The 22,771-nt window shown below is 48.2% G+C and overlaps 2 protein-coding genes across 6 annotated transcripts in view; one reads left to right on the top strand and one right to left on the bottom strand.

The window, feature by feature from the left end:
- The first annotated feature begins 4,086 nt into the window (after positions 1-4,086).
- Positions 4,087-12,310, top strand: RNF223 (ring finger protein 223). Of its 4 annotated transcripts, none has more exons than XM_081871310.1 (3): positions 4,087-4,649; positions 9,707-9,855; positions 10,851-12,310. In XM_081871310.1, the coding sequence occupies exons 2-3, from the start codon at positions 9,804-9,806 to the stop codon at positions 11,702-11,704; spliced, it is 906 nt and encodes a 301-aa protein (XP_081727436.1). In that variant the 5' UTR covers positions 4,087-4,649; positions 9,707-9,803; the 3' UTR covers positions 11,705-12,310. The 4 variants fall into 4 exon arrangements, with proteins under 4 accessions (XP_081727436.1, XP_081727437.1, XP_081727434.1 ...); XM_081871308.1 differs by lacking the exon at positions 4,087-4,649 and adding an exon at positions 4,660-4,862; XM_081871309.1 differs by lacking the exon at positions 4,087-4,649 and adding an exon at positions 5,895-8,238.
- A 2,176-nt stretch (positions 12,311-14,486) lies between these two features.
- Positions 14,487-22,771, bottom strand: part of LOC309346819 (tyrosine-protein phosphatase non-receptor type 11-like) — a 55,324-nt gene continuing 47,039 nt past the window's right edge. For both annotated transcript variants that reach the window (XM_081871038.1, XM_081871039.1), the window contains exons 10-16: positions 22,625-22,756; positions 21,277-21,431; positions 20,528-20,595; positions 18,896-19,047; positions 17,586-17,686; positions 16,649-16,774; positions 14,487-14,801 (exon numbers count right to left, since the gene is read on the bottom strand). In XM_081871038.1, the coding sequence (XP_081727164.1) occupies positions 16,690-16,774; positions 17,586-17,686; positions 18,896-19,047; positions 20,528-20,595; positions 21,277-21,431; positions 22,625-22,756 (693 nt within the window). In that variant the 3' untranslated portion in view covers positions 14,487-14,801; positions 16,649-16,689. The remainder of the gene's footprint in view (positions 14,802-16,648; positions 16,775-17,585; positions 17,687-18,895; positions 19,048-20,527; positions 20,596-21,276; positions 21,432-22,624; positions 22,757-22,771) is intronic.

The raw sequence follows: 22,771 nt of genomic DNA, 5'->3' as shown, positions 1-22,771 counted from the left end.
GCAGAGCGAAGAAGACGAAGACGAAGAAAAAGAAGAAGAGGAGGAGGAGTTTGGACTTGATACCCAGCCTTTCACTTCCCTTAAGGAGTCTCAAAGCAGCTAACAATCTCCTTTCCTCTCCCCCCCCAAGAGACACTCAAAGGGCAACCCCGCCATTTCCTTCCTAGGGGTGGGAGGAGAACAGCAGCTCCTCATATTTGCCAAGACACCCCTATAGAGGCAGCTTATAAATACATCATCATCATCATCATCATCATCATTAGGGCTGCTTAAGAGGTAGCAGATCTGGCATTCAAGGAGTGTGCTGCATCAATTCCTGTCACAGCAGCATCATCCGAGGGCAAGGCATTCCTTGGAGGCCAGATCTGCTGCCTGAGGCAGTCACCTCCCCTTGCCTCATGGGTGGGGCGGCCCTGTTGTTTTGCTGGTGAGACCCTGGGAAACAACAAGGGAGGCTTTTTTCTCCCTTCCCCTCCACTCTCCCTGCTCTTCTCCTTCATGGTCCCTGATGTGGTTTCAGAGTGAGAAGGAAAGAAGCAAGTGTGAGCAAAGGGGAGAGCGCCCCACCATTTTTTTTGCTCAAATGCTTGTGTCTTCATTTCCCATCCTGTGTGGGGGGAAAAATGAATATGAGGCAAAGCAATGGAAAGCAGGATGAGAGAGGATAATTGAAGGGCCAGGTGAGATTTAAGCTCCAGGCTGCTTGCTGCTTAAACTGTAATCTGTAGCAGGGAGTGGGGAACATGGGGCCCTGCAGGTGCTATTAGCCTACAATTCCCATCAGCCTCAACCAGCAAGGCCAATTATCAGGAACCAAGTTCTCCTCCATCCCTGATCCATAAATTTCTCCATCAGCCACAGGGACCAGAAGCAATTGCTAAGAGCATGGGTAGGCAAACTAAGGTCCAGGGGCCGGATCTGGCCCAATCACCTTCTAAATCCAGCCCACAGATGGTCTGGGAATCAGCGTGTTTTTTACATGAGTGGAATGTGTGCTTTTACAGTGGTACCTTGGGTTACAGGTGCTTCAGGTTACATACGCTTCAGGTTACAGACTCTGCTAACCCAGAAATAGTACCTCGGGTTAAGAACTTTGCTTCAGGATGAGAACAGAAATTGCGTGGCGGCAGCAGCGGGAGGCCCCATTAGCTAAAGTGGTAACTCAGTGTAAGAACAGTTTCAGGTTAAGAACAGACCTCCGGAACGAATTAATTTCTTAACCCAAGGTACCACTGTATTTAAAATGCATCTCTGGGTTATTTGTGGGGCCTGCCTGGTGTTTTCACATGAGTAGAATGTGTGCTTTTATTTAAAATGCATCTCTGAGTTATTTGTGGGGCATAGAAATTCATTCATTCCCCCCCCCAAAAAAAATATAGTCCAGGCCCCCATAAGGTCTGAGGGACAGTGGACCGGCCCCCTGCTGAAAAAGTTTGCTGACCCCTGGCTAAGAGGAATCACCATCCGATGCAGCCTTGTCTGAAAGGCACGAAGATTTTCATACAAAATGCAGATGACACCACCAGGCAGAAATATATACATGAGGTTGTGTTTTGTGGTTTTTTCCATGTCATTTGCAAAGCCCACTGCTCCATGCGCCTATTATGTGCATCAACAAAGGGGAGAGATTTTTTTAACAGCTATTGTAAGCGTAAAGCACTTGAGCAGAGTCTTCCCTTTCTTCTCCTCCACAATTAATAGAACTCCTCTCAGAGCACTTTCCTGCAATGGATGTCAGAAGAGCTCTCGAAAGGATGCCTTTTGTGAAATTTGTGCAACATAATATATGTGCATGAAGGGTGAAAAGTAGAAAAGCAAGATACTTCGCTACCAAAAGGTAGCACCTACAACTTCAAAGGGACGCAGGTCGTGCTGTGGGTTAAACCACAGAGCCTAGGACTTGCTGATTAGAAGGTCGGCGGTTCGAATCCCCACGATTTCCCTTGCTTGGTCCCTGCTCCTGCCAACCTAGCAGTTCGAAAGCATGTCCAAGTACAAGTAGATAAATAGGTATTGCTCCAGCGGGAAGGTAAACGGCGTTTCCATGCGCTGCTCTGGTTTGCCATGCTGGCCACATGACCCGGAAGCTGTACGCCGGCTCCCTCAGCCAATAAAGCGAGATGAGCGCCACAACCCCAGAGTTGGCCACGACTGGACCTAATGGTCAGGGGTCCCTTTACCTTTTTACAACTTCAAAAGATTCTGTGGAATAATAATAATAATTTATTATTTATACCCCACCCATCTGGCTGAGTTTCCCCAGTCACTCTGGGCAGCTCCCAATCAAGTGTTAAAAACAATACAGCGTTACATATTAAAAACTTCCCTGAACATAAGATGAGGGAACGTAAGATGATATATAAGGGAGCGTAAGATGATACTATTTAAAAAAGTTTTTAAAAAAGAAATCACTTTTTTTTAATTGCAAGTTTCTAGCCAACAAAGGTCCGTATAGTTAAAGCTATGGTTTTCCCAGTAGTGATGTATGGAAGTGAGAGCTGGACCATAAGGAAGGCTGATCGCCAAAGAATTGATGCTTTTGAATTATGGTGCTGGAGGAGACTCTTGGGAGTTCCATGGACTGCAAGAAGATCAATCCTATCCATTCTGAAGGAAATCAGCCCTGAGTGCTCACTGGAAGGACAGATCCTGAAGCTGAGGCTCCAATACTTTGGCCACCTCATGAGAAGAGAAGACTCCCTGGAAAAGACTCTGATGTTGGGAAAGATGGAGGGCACAAGGAGAAGGGGACGACAGAGGACAAGATGGTTGGACAGTGTTCTTGAAGCTACCAGCATGAGTTTGACCAAACTGCGGGAGGCAGTGGAAGACAGGAGTACCTGGCGTGCTCTGGTCCATGGGGTCACGAAGAGTCGGACATGACTAAACAACAACAGCAGCAGCACTTAAGGGCTGGAAAAATATGCTGGCAAAGCAAAAAACCTGAAACTGTAGTTCTGTGGTATAGCACACATTTTGCCCCAGGGTCAATGCTGAGCATCTCCTCCTAAGATAGATCAGGTAAGCAGGTGAGAGAAAAGACTTTTCTTTGCCTGAGATCTTGGATCGCTGCTGCCAGTCAGAGCAGACAATGCTGAGCTGGGTGGTCTAGTGATTCTGAGTCCACAGACAAATCGCAGGAATGAGGAACGGCTTGTGACAGCTTTGTTCTTCCCAGCCTCTAAGACAAACTTGTGCAGCAACTTTGGAACTGCCTGGCTCATGTGACCTTAAGGCAAATCCTCATATTGCCAGCTCCTTAATGCTAAGGGGTTATCTTTAAATTATAAACTTTCTCATGACAGGTGGACAAACAGACGAGCCCTTAAGTCAGCTTGGTGTGTTCCTAAGCCAGAAAGAACAGAGGATAGAGAGGGGTGTGTGGATGTGTGTAGAAACTAGCCTAAATAAAAATAAAGGTAAAGTTTACCTTTATTGTTCCACTCCCTTTTGCCTCTGGCTCTACTCAGCATCACCTAGAGTGGCTGGGGGAGCCCAGCCATATGGGCAGGGTATAAATAATCAATTATTCTTATTCGTATTCTTATTATTACTACTACTACCTAGAAAGGAATGTCACCGTCTAGCTGGAATCAGTTCCCCATCCCTGCTCTAGATCAGCAGACCAAGTGTCCCCATTTTCCAGGGACAGTCTCAGATTTACAGAAGCCATCGCAGTTTCTGATTTGATCCCGGAATGTCCCACTTTGCCTTAGGACATCCCTATGTTCATCAGAGAAATGTTGGAGGGTATTGAGTTTAGGCAAACTCTGAGCCAAGGAGATAAGTAACTATATAACCTTCAGAAGGCATCTGAAGGCAGCCCTGTATAGGGGAATATTTTAATGTTGAATGCTTTATTGTGTTTTTATATCTGTTGGAAGCTGCCCAGAGTGGCTGGCACAACCCAGTCAGAAGGGTGGGGTATAATAATAAGATGATTATTACTACTACTATTACAGCGGTACCTCGGGTTACATACGCTTCAGGTTACATACGCTTCAGGTTACAGACTCCGCTAACCCAGAAATAGTACCTAGGGTTAAGAACTTTGCTTCTGGATGAGAACAGAAATCGAGTGGCGGCAGCAGGAAGCCCCATTAGCTAAAGTGGTGCTTCAGGTTAAGAACAGTTTCAGGTTAAGAACGGACCTCCGGAACGAATTAAGTACTTAACCCGAGGTACCACTGTATTATGGAATAAGATGTCACTATTTTCATCAGAGAAATGTTGGAGGGTATGGATTGGTATTTTAATGAATATTTTATACATTTCATGTAACCTGCCATGAGGTTTTTGTTGATTAACATAAACCATTCTAAATGAAAAGGCGCAAAGTTCTCTTTTCTTTCTAAATGGTGGCATAGGCACAACAGATCTAACTCTGGGCCTGAAAGCACCAGAAAATATATATGCCAGAGGTCTATTGCCTTCGCTGAGCTGCTTGAAACCGGAACAAAAAAGTATTTCCTTTGCCAGATCTCCAAAAGGACAAAACTTCCACGAAGTGGGCAGGGCTCTCAGGAACTTTGATTCTTCTGTTCAGAAGCTGCTCCAGCCGGTCCTGTTTGTCAACATTGGAAGCCCCGCCCTCTGGGCGAAGCCGGCCAATGACAACGCAGGCCTTGCCTGACAATCAGGAGAGACAGGTAATGCTGATCAGGTAAGTCATCCTGCTAGACCAGAAGGTATAAAAGACACCTGAGTAATTGGCCCAGTGGCCAGTGGTGTGGATGGTGTCCTTTGAGAAGACACCAGGACAAGTTAAGAGCAGCGTATTGGGAAGGTTTATATCAGGGAAGCATACCAGCATGCCGTGAAGAGGAACAGAACTACTTCAAAGATTTTGCACACTCAGACAGGTAAGTTGATGTTTTGCTTTCTCCTAACTTCTGGGTCAGCAGAAAAGACCAAACCAACTTCAAGGTTGTCATGGGAACTTTTAGGGCCAGAGGAGATGGACCCCCCCCCAAAAAAAAAATCCAAATGGTTCCCCTTCTCCTGGTAATTTATGGGGCCCAATCCACCGGAAGAAAAACTTGATCACATCCCAGTTCTGCCACAGAGTTTTTAAAGTAGCCTTTGGTGCATTACTGTTCTTCAGCCTGCACCCAGAATTAAGGTTATTATCTAATAAAATCTCAGCAAAACTGATGCAAAGTTGTGTGAGAAAGAGCCTGCGATCGGAAATGTTTTCTGCGGTGGATGGGGCAAAAGCTTGAGCTTAAGTAATGAACGGAACCGAGAGAGAGATGTGTGGGGCTTTGAAATTTTATTTTCCTAACGGTGAACGCTTTCCTGAGGCAACCGGGCCTCTCTTGGAAGCGAGGGTGTGGAATGCAAATTCCGGCGTAGTTCTGCAAAGCAGATAAGATAAAACCACTCCCGGGAGATGCTTAGAAGTATAATTTCTGGAAAGGCCTCGGAGGCAGCAACCCAAAAGATACCTCTGAGCATTGGGCTTTCGGTGACTCCACCTCCTGACACTTTTGAGACAAACATCCTGCCATCATCCCAAGTGTGGCAATTGAGTGACATCAGAAGGAGAGAGGAGGATGTTGATGCAGGGTGGCGATGGGTCCATTCGATGGCAAACTACCTGCCAGACTGAGGCAGGCCAGCAGCCGCCTGCCGTGGAGAAAGAATGAAAATGACACATTGAGGATGAAATTGACACATCAGGCACCGGATAGGGAGCAAAGGGTGGGGATATCTTTCGTATTTCATAGGCCTGTCATGCAAAGGAAGATTTATTTTCAAGGAGGGCCGTAGTGAACTCTCAGAGCATCTGCTTTGCATGCAAAAGAGCTTAGGACCAGAAAAAAGGTGTGTGTGTGTGTGTGTGGTGTGTGTGTGTGTGTGTGTGTGGTGTTCATCTTCCAAACTGGTATTTCATGTTCTCATTTTGTATATTTATGTTGTGAACTGCCCTGTGATCTTCGGATGAAGGGTGGTGTACGAATATAATACTGTCAATAATAAAAAGGTGGTCTCAGATTCTCCGGGCAGGTCTGGGAAAGACTCCCTGCCTAAATCCCTGGAGAGCAACTGCCAGTCAGTGCAGGCAATACTGAACTAGGTGGGCTTTGTAAAGGGAAAGAACACAGGAAGATGCCTTATATACCAAGACTGTCTTCCACCCGCCTGCTTTCCAGTGTAGATTAAAACGAACCCTGTCCTTGGATAATAGCCATTGCTTTCAATGCAGATGTTTTGTTGAGAGTGCAGAGCAGTGTCTTGCAAACCTGGGTCTCCAGCTGCAAGTCCCATCATCCCTGACCACTGGTCCTGCTAGCGAGGGATGCTGGGAGTTGTAGTCCAACGACAGCTGGAGATCCGAGTTTGGGAAACAGTGGTGCAGAGGGACAACAAAGGGACTGGTGGGAGGTTCTGTCCACCTGTCAAAATGTCCATCCCTGCAATACGGATTTGAAGTGGGGCCAGCAGGGGCCAAGTACCTCCACACAGCAGTTTTATTTATTGCATTTGTTTGTTTTACTTATTAAATTTATATCCCTGACTTCCACCCAAAGGAGCCGAGGGCGGCAAGGTTTTGGGGGGGCTCGGCGCTGTTCCTGCATGCAGGTTCTGTGCTGCGTCCACACAGTGAAGTCCTCATAGACGTGCAATCAGATTCTCCCCCCCTCCATTTAATGCAGTTGTTGCCCTTTCCATATATCAGATCCTCAGCAGAAATGGTAAACTGTTGTTGAGCAAGTGCCCTGCTCCTAATCCCACTCCTAATCTGACATGCTAACCAGTCCACCACACTGGTTTTCTGGGTGTCTGGTGCATGGAGTTTGCAAAAGCTGGTTCACAGTCTGTTCCGATCATTCCCAAACTTATTGCTGGGTCTGCCGAAAGCAAAACAAACACATGATGTGACTTGGAGCACCCACCCATATTGGGAGTTTCCCTGTTGCTTCTCTTTGTGATTCAGTGCTCTGACATTGCCTCTTTCCAATTCTGCTCATGTGGGGCCACAGCTGATTCTGTCACATGCCTCCGCATTGAGCATGAGATCCATGCGCTAATCCCGAGTTCAGAGTTCGAAATTGATCGCGTGCCCTCGGAGAAGGTTCCCTGCTGCATCTCTGTATGAGTCACCTAACTGGGCATGAATTACTGATTAGGCTGAGTCAAGCCTGATGTACTGATTCATGCAGATGCAAGAGGGATGAGCTTCTCCAGGATAAATTCTCATATGTTGCGTGTCCATTAAAGACATCCGACAGAATCAATATGGTGTCGAGGTAGAAATAGTTGAGTCCAGGTTCAAATCTTCACACGGCTGTAAAATTCACCTACCTTACATAATTGTTGCATTGAATAAAATGGGAATACTTGATGGTCACAAGTCCCATTCATTTACCTCTGTCTCCAGTGTTTAGTAATAGGAGGTACTCTTGCCTTGAAGCTGGCTCAGGCCAAAGACCCATCTAGTCCTGCATCCTGTATGCACAGTGGCCAACCAGATGCCTCAATGGGAAAGCTGTAGGCAGGATCTGAGCAACTCTGCCATCAAGCTTTTAGCCCAAATCTGCCAAGTTACTTAATGTGGGCTAGACTTGAGTGCGTAGGAGTCCTTGCTATTGCTTCTGGGTAAGGTAAAACCTGCCATGCCAGGGGCTATAGTGGCATCTTCTTCCAGGAATTGGCATGTGACTGAGGCACATGAACAGGCAGAAGCAAACGGGTGCAGATTAATTAACCTGGAGCTGCAGCATGTAGCAGAGGCATTCAATTCCATTGAATTGGGGTGACTCAATCCTTCTGGTTGAATTTGAATTATTTCCCAGCTCAGCCTAGCCTCAAAAACAGGTTGAGCTAGTTCCATGAGTACTGTACATGGAAATTAGTGTTCCTCGCTTCAGGGCTCTGAGCATCTCACCTGATCGCAGGGAGCCTGTCCCATTAGACACCTCACTGGATGTTTTTAAAACACAGCCTAATTCTTCCAGATGCCTAAAGAGGACTAGTTGCTGTGACTTGGCACAAGCTTTGTTTAAAGTTTCCTGGATTTGCACAGGGCAAGCCGAGTGTGGGAGCAGGCAAGAGGTATAAGCAAGGAGACCTGGGTTCCAATGAAGCTGCCAGGTGACCTTTGGCCAATCATAATCTCCCAGCCTTCCATGCTTTGCAGGGTTGCTGTGGGGATAAAAAGGTGGGGAAGGGGGAGACAGAACTATATCGCTCAGCTTCAGCTCCATGGAGGAAAGACAGCATAAAAACAGCCAGGTAGATCTTCTGGGTGCAAAAGAAAAGCAAAGAATTTAAATAATAATAACAATAACAATAATAATAATAATAATAATTTATTATTTATACCCCACCATCTGGCTGGGCTTCCCCAGCCACTCTGGGCGGCTTCCAACAAAATATTAAAATACTGTAATACGTCAAACATTAAAAGCTTCCCTAAACAGGGCTGCCTTCAATTGTCTTCTAAAAGTCTGGTAGTTGTTGTTCTCTTTGACATCTGGTGGGATGGCGTTCCACAGGGCAGGTGCCACTACCGAGAAGGCCCTCTGCCTAGTTCCCTGTAACTTGGCTTCTCGCAGTGAGGGAACCGCCAGAAGGCCCTCGGCGCTGGACCTCAGTGTCCGGGCAGAACGATGGGGGTGGAGACGCTCCTTCAGATATACTGGACCGAAGCTGTTTAGTAAGGATGGGAAGCCTGTGGGCCCTCCGGATATTGCTGAACTACAATTCTCATCAGCCCCAGCAAGCCTGACAGGTGGGAGTTGTAGTTCAGCAACATATGCAGCCTAAGTTTGAGTTATCAAATTGTTGCAATAATTTGATAGTCATTAATTCCCACGTTCCTTTCTGGCCTTCTAGGAAGTGAGATTTAAACGACTCTAGGAGGAAGCCCTCCCAAAGCAGATCTTTGGCCCATCTAGCTCATTGATGCCTACACTGACTGGCAGCAGCTTTCAAGGGTTTCAGGCAGGGGATATTCCCAGCCTCTACCTGGGATTGAACTTCTGCATGCAAAGCAGATGCTACCCAGCCATGGTCTTTCCCCAGGAAAGGACCATAGTCTCATCTGGCTTCCTTTTTGGAAGTGCCTAATACTACAGCTTTATTACACCAGGCTTCTAGGAACTGGACTGTTGTCAGCAGACACCCTTTTAACATTTTGTTGGAAACAGAAAAGTGTGTGTGTATATGTGATAGAAGCTGGTTACGTTAAGACACAGTCATAATCTTGCCTACGCAAACTCCCAGCCTATTAAATAAGGTTTAATTTGGCCGTAAACTAGCGGAAAGGGGCGGGCTTGCCAAAACTGGGCCTAAGAGCACAAGCAAAACCCTTCCTGTCCCTTAGGATGAGATGAGAACCTTCCCCAAAGTGCTGCCCAGGCGAGCGGGATTGAACTACAACTCCCAGAAGTTCCAGGCAGCACAGAGATGGGCAAGTCCAAACCAGAGCCAGCTGTTGTTTCAAAGACAGAAAATGCCAGGCCCTCAACCCCTATTGGCCTCTTCTAGCTGGTGATCTCTGCTGAACTGGCCACTGCAGTACCAGCCTCCACCCACTAGCGGCGCTGTAAGCACCACTGTAATCTGTTGTAGCTTGCAAACTATGGGTTCAAGACCCACCGTGTGCCTTCCTGCCCACCTAAATAGTTGAAACCTGTGTTTAGCTCTCTGGTGCTAGTACTTACCTCCAGTTCTGAATGGACTTATCTGTCTGTCTTAGGCTCTTGCGCAAGCTGCCTGTCGCCACTTCCTCCTCCTCCTCCACCACCACCGAGCAGGCTAGATAGCCAACCTTAGAGAGATCCCTTGTGGATTTCATGGAGACGGCAACACTTCTCTCTTCTCAGCTTAGGAGAAGCACCGGCTGGGGTATGTTTTTACACTTTTCTATTGGTGGCTCTGCCCCTGGTGGCTGGTGGCTGGTGGAACTGGCAGGGCAGAAGGTGAGGAGGCCAGCAGTGGATGGAGCCAGAGCTAAGGTCAGGCACAGTTACCCCCTGTCCGGCTATAAGAAGGCAGGCAGGCGGGGGACTGGCTGAGGTTGGTTGTAGCAGTGCCCTCCTATTCAGCCAGCCTCCCCTGCTTTGTCTATCCCCAGCTTAAGGGTGGAGGAACTGGAAGTGACGGGAGGTGGTGGCACTAACAGTAGTCTGAGGTGTCTAAGTAAAATAAATAAATGCAAGAGCCTTGCTGGATCAGCCAAAAGCTTCATCTCACCCCAGTATTCTGATTCCAGTAGGGGTCAGCTGGTTGCTTCTGCCCACAGGCAGTGTGTGTGTGTACATACATCCCCAGCAATTGGTATTCAGAGGTATATAGATGCAGCCCCCTCAGTCTGTAGCTGTTGATAGATGCTCACTTCTGCCAATTAGTCTAATTCCTTTCAGGAAAAACAACATTCCTTAAAGCTAATAATACTTGTCCTAAAACTGGATTGGAGTATCAAGTCATTTCCATTACGGATATATATATATATATATATATATATATATATATATATATATAGTGTGTATAGATGAGGAGTGGGGAATGTCAGTTCTGGGGGCCACATGTGGACCTCCAGGCCTCTCTGTGTGGCCCTTCCAACTTTCCCCTGGGCTCCCCGTCACCCCACGCTGCTTCAAACCCTCCAGTGCTTTTGTGTGCCTGGTTTATGCCCTTGTGCTTTGCCATTGCTTCTTGCTTGCCTGAGGACAGAGAGGAGTGTGTTTGTGTAGAAACTAGCCTAATGTACATAGCTAAAATTTGCATGCGCTCCCCCCCCCCCCAAGAGGGAATGCAAACCCACGTAGCTACCCATCCCATTTTGGTTCTTCCTTGTCTTGGCTTCCCTTAATACAGATTCTCTCTCTCTCTCTGTGCAGATTCTGTCATGTCCTGCTTCTCCCACGTGTGGCACGCCGAAGTGCCCAACTCTCCTCCCACCAGCCCCACCAGCCCCGTCCCAGCTGCCCCGCACGAGATCCCCGTCCCCCTCAGCCCCATCGTGATCACGTCTCCCGCCTCGGAAGGCCGCCCCCGCGTGTGCTCCCCGGTGTGCTCTCCCACCTCCGGGAAGATTCGCCTGGGCTCCCCCACCTCGCCGCAGCCGGGCTCCCCCATTGAGTGCTCCATCTGCTTCAACACCTACGACAACCTCTTCAAGACCCCCAAGGTCCTCCAGTGCCAACACACCTTCTGCCTGGAGTGCTTGGCCCGCCTGACCGCCACTCTCCCCCCTCACCGAGTCGAGGACCAGCTCCCCTGCCCCTTCTGCCGCCAGATCACCGAGATCCCTCTGGAAGGGCCTCCGGGCCTCCAGACGAGCAAGGAACTCTTGGCCACCCTGCCTCCCGAGCTACAGAAGGAGAAAATGATCTGGATGGAGGGCACCCGCCTCTGCTGCAGGCAGTCGTCCGACCCGGAGAGCGCTGAGCCCTGCATCAGCATCGACGTCGCCCCCAGCAAACCCGAAATCCCTGTGGTGCCCCCAGAGAGCTTCATGAGCAGGCTTGCCCGCTGCGACATGTGCGATGACTGGAAGCGCATCATGCTGCTCTCGGCCTTGATCATCATTCTCTTCTGCATCATCCTGTGGCCGGTTCAGTGCGCCCTGAAGACGGGCAACCTCCGCTGCTTCACCAGGACTTACACGCTGAGCAGGCCACACTATGTGCCACCGCCTCCGACCACCACCCCAGCGCCAACGATGAGCGACATTCTTGACCTCCTAGGGTGAGCCCGAGAGAGGGAGGGACTGTGTTTCAGTGGGCAGAGCACATATTTTGCATGCAGGAGGTACATATTTTGTACCTCCGAGTACAAAACCCTCTTGGCCTGAGACTGTCACAGCGGACAACTCTAGATTCTTGGTGGTCCAACGGTCTGGCTTTCTGAGTTGGGACATCGGTGCTTTCTGCTCTCTCATGCTGCTCTTTTTAGGAACTTCTGGAAACTTTTAAATAAAGACATTGCCGTTCCATACACCCTGTGGGTTCTGCTGTGTTAACCCAGTTTGTGACTCCCATGGCAAGGCAGAGAGCAATGCAAGGCCAAGACCAGAAACTGTAGACACCTGCTGCTCTGAAGGATGCCCACCAGAGTTACCTGGAATGATGCCTCCCCACACGCCTATCATGCCAGCAGGAATCAGAGGCCAACTGTTCAAAAATGCGCAGTGTTGTCCCCTGGGCCCATTACATGTGGAAGGACAATGAAAAAGGGACTTTTCCCCAGAGACTGACTCCCTTCACAACAGCTTGAATGAAGCTTATGCGCAATTATATCTTGGAGTGGGAAGAGAACGTATTTAATTTTATATGTGTTATTAAACATTTCAATTTTATATAGATGGTGTGTGGTATTCTACAAATATGGCAGTTTCTTTAAATTGACTTAAAATATGTGTTGGTGTTTTGCAGGATTTCCCCCCCCTCCCGAAGGGTGGGTAGCAGTGCGCAATTGAAAGAGAGAGAAAACAAGCAGAGAATGGTTTTTAAAGAGGTTACGAGGGGCTACCTGCACTTGTGGTCTTCCCATTGGGGGCATATGATTGGCTGCTGTGAGAACAGGAGGCTAGACTAGATGGCAGGGCTCATCTTGCTAGATGGGTGTCAATGAGGTTCCTTCCTGGTTTATCACTGGTAGGACTAGCCTAGGAGAATGCACCATGAATACACTGTACAGCACACACACACACACACACTGCAAATCCTTTGCCACACGCAGAAGGTTCCTCAACAAGCAACTAACTTTCGTAAAGATTTTCTAGAAGAACGAACTTTTAAAAACCCATGGTTTGATTAAACAATCCCTCCCTCCCAACCATCACCACCCAGTGGGTTCTTAAGCCTGATCTGTATTGAGACATCAGCAAACAAATCATGACCCTTTAAGCTAGCAGTGGTCATTTTTCCCAACTCTGTTTTAAACACACAAAAACAAAACGCACCAGCAAGACATCGCAGCTCTGAAGCAACTCGCAGAGACTCCCCCCTAACCTTTTCCGAAGGCAGGGAAACATGGTGTCTTGCAAATGCCATGACATTTATGTTAGAATTCCTGCTCCGTGATTGCAGTCATGGGATTGTTGTCTTTCACATGGCGGTCCTACTCGAGAGTAGGACGAGCTCCTGACAACTTGCACCCATTAAGTGTTTGTTTATGGCCGGCATTCAAGGTTTAATTTGGAAGTTTCTCACCTCGAAACTACTCTTTTAAAAAAGACAACTTCTACTAAGATAGGGTTGCCATATCTTGAAGAGCCAAAAAAGAGAGGTCAGGGCCCGAGCTGCTGCCAGCCCAAGATGGGGTGAGTGGTCAGATTTAAGAGTCCAGCAAAATCTGGAATGCCACAGATGTTAGCCATCCCTGGTGTGGAAGAAAAGGTACCCAGTTTAAAAAAACCTCTCGTTAACATAGAGAAGCATTCCTAGTATTCTCAAAATGGTGGCGCAATTTGGCATTTTCCCATATAAGGGTAAACCAGGCAGTGACTACAGATGTGGCATTACTGTAAGGTAGCACAGCCATGTTCAGTCATAACAGTAAGCCAGAGCTGCTCTGAAGGTGATGGACTTTTCTCCCTCATTGGAGGTTTTTAGACAGAGGTTGGGGGCAGCTGTCTGCCAGGGATTCTTTAGCTGTGAATCTTGCATGGAAGGGGGTTGGACTAGATGACCCACGGGGTCCCTTCCAACTGATTCTGATTCTGCCATAATGTGGTTTCTCTGAAGCAAGCATCACACTGAAGTGTGACGCCCGATCCACTCCTACTTTGCTCCTCTCCTGGCAGAATAAGACAATAAGGAAGCTTCAACTTCTAGCTGTTTCTGAACAAGGTGTGTGGAAGGATGCCTGTAGCTCCCTAGCAAACCATGATCAGCATGGATCATTTTGTTAGCTAGCCCATCATAGCCTACTGGGGGCCACAGTTGGGGGACATGGGCAAAATGAGCAAAAATCACAAACAAGAGTTGCTGCAACATACTACGGCCTCAGCCCAGTATACCTGAAGGAGCGTCTCCACCCCCATCATTCAGCCTGGACACTGAGGTCCCACTCCAAGGGCCTTCTGGTGGTCCCTCACTGTGAGAAGTGAAGTTACAGGGAACCAGGCAGAGGGCCTTCTCGGTAGTGGCGCATGCCCTGTGGAATGCCCTCCCATTAGATGTGAAGGAAATAAACAACTATCTGACTTTTAGAAGACATCTGAAGGCAGCCCTGTTTAGGGATGGTTTTAATGTTTGATCTTTTATCGTGTTTTTAATCTTCTGTTGGGAGCTGCCCAGAGTGGCTGAGGAAACCCAGCCAGGTGGAAGGCGTATCAATAATTACTACTACTACTACTACTACTACTCTCTCCTCTGCAGCTCAGTAAACCCAACCCCACCGAGGAGAAAACCGTACCACACTCCATGCACAACAATGTGCTTTTGCCTCCTATTTCTGTGACGTTTTAACAGCTTTCCCCTCTCCACCCCACCCCACAAAAAAGGACACTCATTAGCTTTCTGTGCTTATATATATATATCTATATATCTATAAAAAAAAACAAGTTAAAAGGAGATTCGTAGGCTCTATTACAGACATCAGAGGCACTTGCAGATAAACGGCATATGGGAATTTGTGCACGACGGGGGGGAAAGTTTGTCTCTCTCCTGAATAAGTTAGGCCAAGATTTGTTCCTAAAGCATAGACAGCTCCTCCCTTGACAGGTGGCATGCTGGGTCAATCTTTGGTTTTCTGTGCTGAATCCAAGGTTCAAGTGGTGAAAACGAGAAGTAGGTAGTGATGGAAGGTGGTGGAGGATGTGCAGATGCAGCTCTCGGCAACCCCTAATATAAAGGCAGGAAAAAAGGGAGGGGAAAAGAGGTATTCGCTTTATTTATTTGCTCTGAGCATTTGTACCCCACTGTTCAACCCAAAAACACTCCCAGAGCAGCTTGCCTACAATCGAACCAAAACTACCTGCAAGCTTGCGATTAAAAACAAAACACAACACATAAGGGGACAGGGAGGGAAGAGGAAAATCAAAGCTCAAAACACCAGTTTCTAAACTCTTGTTCCTATAATGACCAAATGATGGCAAGGTGCTTGATGCAGCTGGGCATCCAGCAACGCGGATGAAACTAGCCTTCTGCTTGCTATCTCTTCCACTGAAGCCGCTGGGTGGGGTGGCCGCCCCCTAGATGACAGTGATGGGGAGAGGAAGACTGATGGGGGCCGGCCTGTCACACAGCAGAACCAATGGAGGTTGCTCTGCCTCCCAGCAATTTGAACATCACAGTATTAACAGAGACAGAATAGCAAGTGTCTCTGTTTTGGTCCCTGGCAGAACCGCCCAGATCGCGCCCCCTAGCCATGGACAAATTAGCTCTTCTTTCCGCCTCTCCTCCAACCGCCCCCCCTCCACCCATTCCATTCACCCTCTATTAAAAACCATTTCTTATGAGGCAATAATCGATACAGTCATACCTCGGATTAAAGTCGCTTCAGGTTGAGCGTTTTCAGGTTACGCTCTGCAGCGACCCGAAAGTAACGGAACACGTTACTTCCGGGTTTCGCCGCTTGCACATGCGCAGACGCTCAAAATGACCTCAAACGCATGCGCACAAGCAGCAAATCGCGACCCGCACAGACGCGGGTTGCGTTCTGCTCTGGATGCAAATGAGGCTCCGGAATGGATCCTGTTCGCATCCAGAGATACCACTGTTATTTATATTTATGGATATATTCCATAAAGGCCCACAATCGCCTGCGCCCCTGGCGGGGACCCACCTCACCACCCCTAGCTACGCCCCTGCATGCCACTAGTCCACATTGAGATGACCTCTCTCTCTCTCTCTCTGGCAGGGGAAGGAAATACTTTTCAGCCCAAGGGCCACATCCGCTCTGGAGAAAACTTCCGAGGGCCACATGCCAATGGTGAGTGGAGCAATGAAAGCAGAATTCTATCTTGGTGGGGTAGGCTAATCTCCACACACACAAACAAACCCCGATCTATCCTCCATGCAGACAAACAAGAGGCACCATCAGAGTTGCAAGGGCACTTTCAGCCTGACAAAGAAGATGTGGAACAGGGCCGGGGAGGGGGCGTGGTCTGTGGGGAGGGGTGTGGCCTATGTGTCAGGGGGTGTGGTCTGCTGAGAGGGGGCGTTGCCCAGGGGAAATTCTGAGGGCTATGCAAGCGAGTCTGGAAGGGGCACATTTGATCCCATGGCCTGAGGTACCCCATCCCTGATCTGTGGGCTGAGGTGGATACCATTTCCTTCTCTGCCCTCAAATATACAATGCCTGGGGCATTTGGGCAGGGAGAGTGGAAGAGAGGGATTGCAAAATGCCCAGAAGCAGTTCTGCTCAAACTGGATCTCCTTTTTTTAAAAAAAAGAAAACTCGACTATGGTACTACCAGTAATAACCTTCAAACCTTTTCAGAGAGTTTTTTTTAAAAAAAACCAACAACACCACACCACTGAAAATGAAAAGAAAACCTTTCAAAATGCCCCCTGCCTAAAATTTGTCTCCTGTGAATGAGGCAGTGAATATTGGGTGATGAGGGGGGCGGGGAATCTCTCTTCCTCTACGGCATACGGAACAGGAATGTTCCACGCTGCAACATTTTTGTTGCAGATCCCACTGGTCCCTTAAAACAGCGTTAAAGTTAAACAAACAAACCACAGACCTGTTTTATAGCCACCAAGTACACGTCCCTTTCCGAAGCTGCTATCTCCCTGAGCTGCTTAAACCTGAGACCTTTGTGGCTTTAACGCTGAGGTTCTCGTATACGGAGGCAGATTCTTCGTCGACTCTAGAGAAACACAGAAACACAGAATTGTGGAGTTGGAAGGGGCCTAGTGGGGCATCTAGCTCAACCCTCGTCTTGCACAAAACAGGAGAAAGGGGGCTGGAACACATCAACCAAGAACTTCCATCCTCCAACCCCCTCGAGTGTTCAAAGCATCTCACATCTATTATCTAGCTGTAACCACATGGGCGTTTTGCTGCTGCTTCCCCTGTCTATGAAAGCATTCTCATCTTGAGAGGCAGTGTGGTGTAATGGGTAGAGTGCTGGAGGACCAGGGTTCAAATCCCCCTCTCAGCCACCGTGTGTGTGTGTGTGTGTGTGTGTGTGTGACACACCTTGGGCCAGTCACTGCCTCTCAGCCTAACCTACCTCACAGGGTTGTTGCAGTGATGAAATGGAGAGAGAGGTAAACCAGGTAAGACACCTTTAATTCCTTGGAGGAAAGGTGGTATAGAAATGTAACAACAAAATAAACACTAAATCTTACAGACAAAGAACTGAGGCAATGATTGGGTTCCTTGACAGTACTGTTTGCTGGGAGGCCTTTGGGCATGGAGGTGAACTGTTGGCTTCCCACCCTCCCAACATGCCAATTGGATGCTATGCTGCTCACAACAATTTGTATTTCTGCCCTCTCACAATTTCCTCTGGCATCCCCAACTCTGAAAAGAATGTTCTCTGTAGCCAAAAAATTTGCTCTGAATTCATGTTGGGCCAGGGCTTCGATTCTATGCTGTCTCACCAACTCCTCTCTCCCCCCCCCCCCCGCGCTTTGCCTTCAAATAAGGCCCTCTTCTCCACAGCTCCACCTTACCCTGTCTGGACTCTTGGTGACGGGGGACGAGCTTTCATTCTGGGCTGCTCCATCGGCGGGTATCGGATATTCAAGTACTCTCTCTCCTTCCTCGTATTTCTCTGAAACGTGACAACCGGACAGATTTGATTGGTTCCACAGCTCCTCCAAACTTTGCGGCCATTTCTAAAATGTGACCTACTCTTGCTCAGAGCAGACCCACTGAAATTCATGGACGAGACTAACTTGGGTTCATTGGGCAGCATCCCACCTAGTTTTACTCAAGAGCAGACTCATGGAAATCACTGTGCCCGAGTTAGCCAACGTCCACCAACTTCCATGGGTCTACTCTGAGTAGGACCACCACTGGATGCAACTGCGGCTGATGGAGGTTGGAGCCCTGCAACTTCTGAAGAGCCGCAGGTTCCTTATTCCTGCATTTTTAAAAAAGGCAGAGCTGTGATGGAGGTAACTCAGGGAAATACAGGCAAGTGACAGTCTAGTTCAGGGATGAGGAGCCTACAGCCCTCCAGATGTTGCTCTCACCATCCCTGGCCATTGGCCATGCTGGCTGGGGGCTGATGGGAGATGGGAGTCTGGTTCCCCACCTCTGGTTTGAATGCTTTCAGAGCAAACACCTTGGGAGTTGAGCTCGGAAAGCAATTGGTGACAGGAGCGAGCCAGCAGTAAATCATTCCCTGCAAGTTGGAATTAACTCTTTATTGGCAAGAGCATGATGTGCACAGACTTGGCGGAGTGCCAGGCCTAATGAGCACAGGTCTTGCTCCATGGATCAGTTGCCAAGACTGAAAGTCCCCACCTCCCCACAGCAGTCTAAGTCCTTTCCTCTCCAGGGTTTTTCCTAAGCAATCAGAGACTGCATCTGCATGAAGCCAACGTCTCCTTCACCCATTTCAGCCCTCTTCTGGTTCTGGGAGTCCAGGGAGGAGGGGAACTGGTCGCAGCAGAAGTGGGAGACACCCGTGACTCTTCAACAGCTGGACTCATCTCTGCCTCTCCCCAACATTCCTGATTCAGCTTCTGCCTCCGATTCTAGACTTCTCTCTGCCACAGACTCTCCCAGCTCACTAAGCCCTGTCACCTCTTCAGCTTCTGACACCTCCTCCTCCCAGACTTCTCTCTCTGACCACCCATGATCATCCCACCACCACTCCCCAGTCTCTGAGCCTTCTTCCTTTCCCTAGCTGGTTCCTCCCACTATTCCTTTGCATCCAAAACTAGCCTTGTGTGATCCAGTCCCTGGTCCCATCCCTAAGCACTCTTCAGGTCAAACCGCCCCTCTTTTGGTGGGCAAATGGGACGCCCCCTACCTGTTCCTCTTCCAGCTCCTTTTGTTCTGTGGCAATGTACTGCTGGACAGCCATGTAGACGAACTTGTACTGCGCTTCTGTTTGCACCATGCCAGAGCGCTGCCTCCGTACCATCTGGATGGTCTTGGGGATATCGATGTCACAGTCCAAGCCTATTTATGGGCAAGAAAGGTGGGGCAGCCTTAGGTCACATCCGCACTGTACACTTAAAGCATGCGGCTTCTCCCCCAAAGGGTCCTGGGAACTGTCATCCATCAAGAGTGCTGGGAATTGCAGCTCTGGACACTACAATTCCCAGGATCCTTTGGGGGGAGCCATGTGCTTTAAAAGTGTGATGTGGAAAGAGAGCATTTTCCCCTGTGGCAGATTTAGAATTGGGGGTACACCCATATAGCCAAGATAGCTTCCTTTTAAAGAAGGTGTAAGAAAACAACATTTCCCAAAATTATTTGGTGCAAACGAATGTTTTAGGGAAGGGCATATAAGCCAAAAAGGAGATTACGATGGACACACAGGAACCCCAGATGATATATTCATTGAATATTCACTCAGATTTCCTTGCACAATGCTTAATCAGTAGTCAAGACCAGGGCCTGATTTAGGTTTGATGAGGCCCTAAGCTACTGAAGGTAATGGGGCCCTTTATATGTCCAGCTGTCCTTTGTCAACAACAAATTGTCGCTGTTTTTTGTGTTGAATATATGATATATGGTAATTTATGGACTTAATAGGTATCTAAAGCCATTTGCACATAACAAATAGGAGCGTACACGACACAAAACACTGTTGTTGTACATAGGTTTTATTTTATTTGTTTTTTATCTTATATTTTGGAAATGTACATCCAGGTTTTTTTTCCTTTAAATTTTTTGAGAGGCCCCAAGAGAGTGGGGCCCTAAGCCATAGCTTGTTTAGCTTATACGTAAATCTGGCACTGGTCAAGACTATGCCCTGTCTTTACTGAGCCATCCCAATTTGTTTTTGGGGAAGTTATACAACAGAGGGTTTTCATCCCTTGAACAGAGCCCTTGAATTCAATGTGCAGCCTTAACCGTTCCAGTAGATGATCTAATCCCTCCCGTAAAACAGTGACAGTGTGTTGGCGACCACTCTTGTGAGTGGCTCTAAAAGGCCAACTCATTTATAAAATGAGAATCGCGCCCAGGTGGGAAGTGTTCAACTTTCCCATAATGATGTAGTTAAAATTCAAGTTCCTTGTCCCTAGGATTGTACGGAACAATCCTGAAATCCCTTTTGGAACACAAAAAGCTGCTGAGTGCCTAATTAACTGCATGGCGGCCAGCAAGATTGAAGGGAAGAGGGCAAGTTCCAGAGGAACAAGAATGGGGGCAAGCTCTGGGGTCAAGTCTATAGCATAAAAGTTCACTGGTCAAGCATCTTCAGAGTTTTCAGCCCTGAAAACATCCACAGAGCTTACAAGCCTGCTTGCCCAGAGCAATTAGTAGTTTGTGACCTAAAGCAAAGTTTCTCCGCTAACTGGTCGCCTGGATGCAGTACCAGCTCGCTATAGGTGATCGCTTATTATTTACAAGACTGCATTAAACATTCTGCATGTCCCAGATCCTCCTTAGAATTAAAAGGGGGAGAGAACCTCAAAGTTCTATTGTTTACCTTGCCTGTGAATAGTGTCCACCAAGATGTCTATCACTATGATGGTGCCCGTTCGCCCTATCCCGGCACTGGGGGAGGAAAGAGAGAGGTGAGGAGGGCAAAGTCACCACCAGCCCAGCTCAGACATTAGCCCATAGGTCAGCCAAGGTGAGAATGGCTACAACAGGTACAGGAAGACCTGGGACCCCCAGGAAGTTGGTAGACTCCAGCTCGCATCAGCCAACTTTGACAACATTCAAGGAAAGGGTGGGTGGAAAAATCAATCGCCAGACATTTAAACCCTTTTCTCTGGAGGGTTTAACATTGAGATTACTGCCATTAAGGAGATTACAAGGCAGCCATAAAAACAGCGTTGATGGGATTCCTGATGCAAGAATCGTAAGCCTTGTAATTATATGCCCCCCCCTACCCAGCCCCACTGATCTCCAACCATCCCAGAATCACTGTTTTCTCCTCCCATCATCCGTTCTTGACATCTTAAGATGTTCACATTCTCTATGTTGGTTTATAATCTGTAAGGGAGGAGCGTAGATCCCGGCTAGAAACAGAAAGTCCTTCATGCAGCGTGGAACTATAGAACTCACTCCCACAAGATGGCTTTAAAAGAGTAGGGAGCCTAGAGAATCTAGAGCATACAAACTGCGAGTGCTTTGATATTATTACTTGAGCAATCCACGAAAATTCATTGGCCAATACTGCCAACCTCTGCAGCCAGTTCAGCCAAGCATCGCCCCCTCCTGGCCACTCACCTGCAGTGCACTACGATAGGCCCAGTGTCCGGGACGCTCCTCTGGGCCCTGTTGACTTGATCCAGGAAGCCTAGGACTCCCCCCGGCTCATTGGGGACCCCGTGATCTGGCCAGCTGAAATACTGGAAGTGCTTGATCTGCCTGGGGCGCTCTTCCTGCAACATTGGAGGAGGAAATAGTTTTGTAAGGCTAAATACATATCCAACTCTGGTCAGGGAAGAGAAACACAGATCTGCCTGGTTTAGGGAAATAGTGGCAGTGGGAATTGTTAAGCGTTATGTTAGGGACGCGGGTGGCCCTGTGGGCTAAACCACAGAGCCTAGGACTTGCCGATCAGAAGGTCGGCGGTTCGAATCCTCGCAACGGGGTGAGCTCCTGTGCTCAGTTCCAGCTCCTGCCCACCTAGCAGTTCGAAAGCACGTCCAAGTGCAAGTAGATAAATAGATAGCACTCCTGCGGGAAGGTAAACGGTGTTTCCGTGCGCTGCTCTGGTTCTCCAGAAGCGGCATAGTCATGCTGGCCACATGACCCGGAAGCTGCATGCTGGCTCCCTCGGCCAATAAAGCGAGATGAGTGCCGCAACCCCAGAGTCGGTCACGACTGGACCTAATGGTCAGGGGCCCCTTTACCTTTATGGGTAGTGGGGTGATTTGTCAAGGAACTGGGGGTGGGGGACAAAACTAGGAAAATGTTTGCACAGGTACTGTACTAAACTCTGGCACAAAGGAAGTTGTATACCATGATTGCATCTTACACAGGGGTTCAGTCCAAGGGTTCAATGTATATATAGAAGCACATATACACTCTCTTGCCCAACACCACTGATTCATGAGCATCTGTGAGGTGGGAGAGCAGGAGGCACATGGATTGAGTGGGGAAGATTTTGTCACCTGTGTGCCATATGCAAAACTGAAAACAGCTTGCCTTATGCCTCTACTTTGTATTATTTAGCTCGGCGGGGTTCTCAATTTTGCTGGTTGCAGGAGGAATGATCTGCAAGATCTACAACAGGCACTGGAATCACAATGCAAACTGCTAAAAGATTGCATTGAATTTGCAGCCAGCTTTGCTGAGACGCACTCTTCTGAAGCTTCATTTTTCTGAAGGCGCTAGAAACTTTATTTTATTTTATTTTTTAAAAGATCAGAGGGATCTCTGAATTCTGCAGAATTTTCCACTTTTCCCACACCCTTGTGGGGCAACAGTGTATACTCATTCCTGGGTCTTTCCAGGCTGGAAGGTAGGGAGTTTATCTACAGGTAGATGATCCAGCGAGATTAGACGAAAATGCCATCTCAAAGCAAACACCATCACATGCAAAAGGGCTATTAAAGAGGTGACCTCTCACCCTGTCCATCCGTGAAATCTCCAGCTCTCGGATGTGATAGCCTTGAGCTTCTCGTTCGCCAACATTCCTCACACTGATGTAACCATATTCCTTGGCACAGTTTTTATCCGGCCAGTAGCGGAAACATTTATTCTGTGGTGAGAGAGA

Source organism: Podarcis erhardii (assembly GCF_964252035.2).
Source record: "Podarcis erhardii genome assembly, chromosome: 7".
NCBI lineage: Eukaryota > Metazoa > Chordata > Lepidosauria > Squamata > Lacertidae > Podarcis > Podarcis erhardii.
Note: the sequence above shows the minus strand (reverse complement) of the source record. Positions and strands in the feature narration are given on the sequence as shown.

What these genes read in the sequence shown, in the direction of transcription:
- RNF223 (XM_081871310.1), top strand. Translation starts at nt 9,804, where the DNA reads ATGGAGACGGCAACACTTCTCTCTTCTCAGCTTAGGAGAAGCACCGGC. An exon ending in TAGGAGAAGCACCGGCTGGG is followed by an intron (nt 9,856 to 10,850) that starts GTATGTTTTTAC and finishes CTCTCTGTGCAG; the next exon opens with ATTCTGTCATGTCCTGCTTC.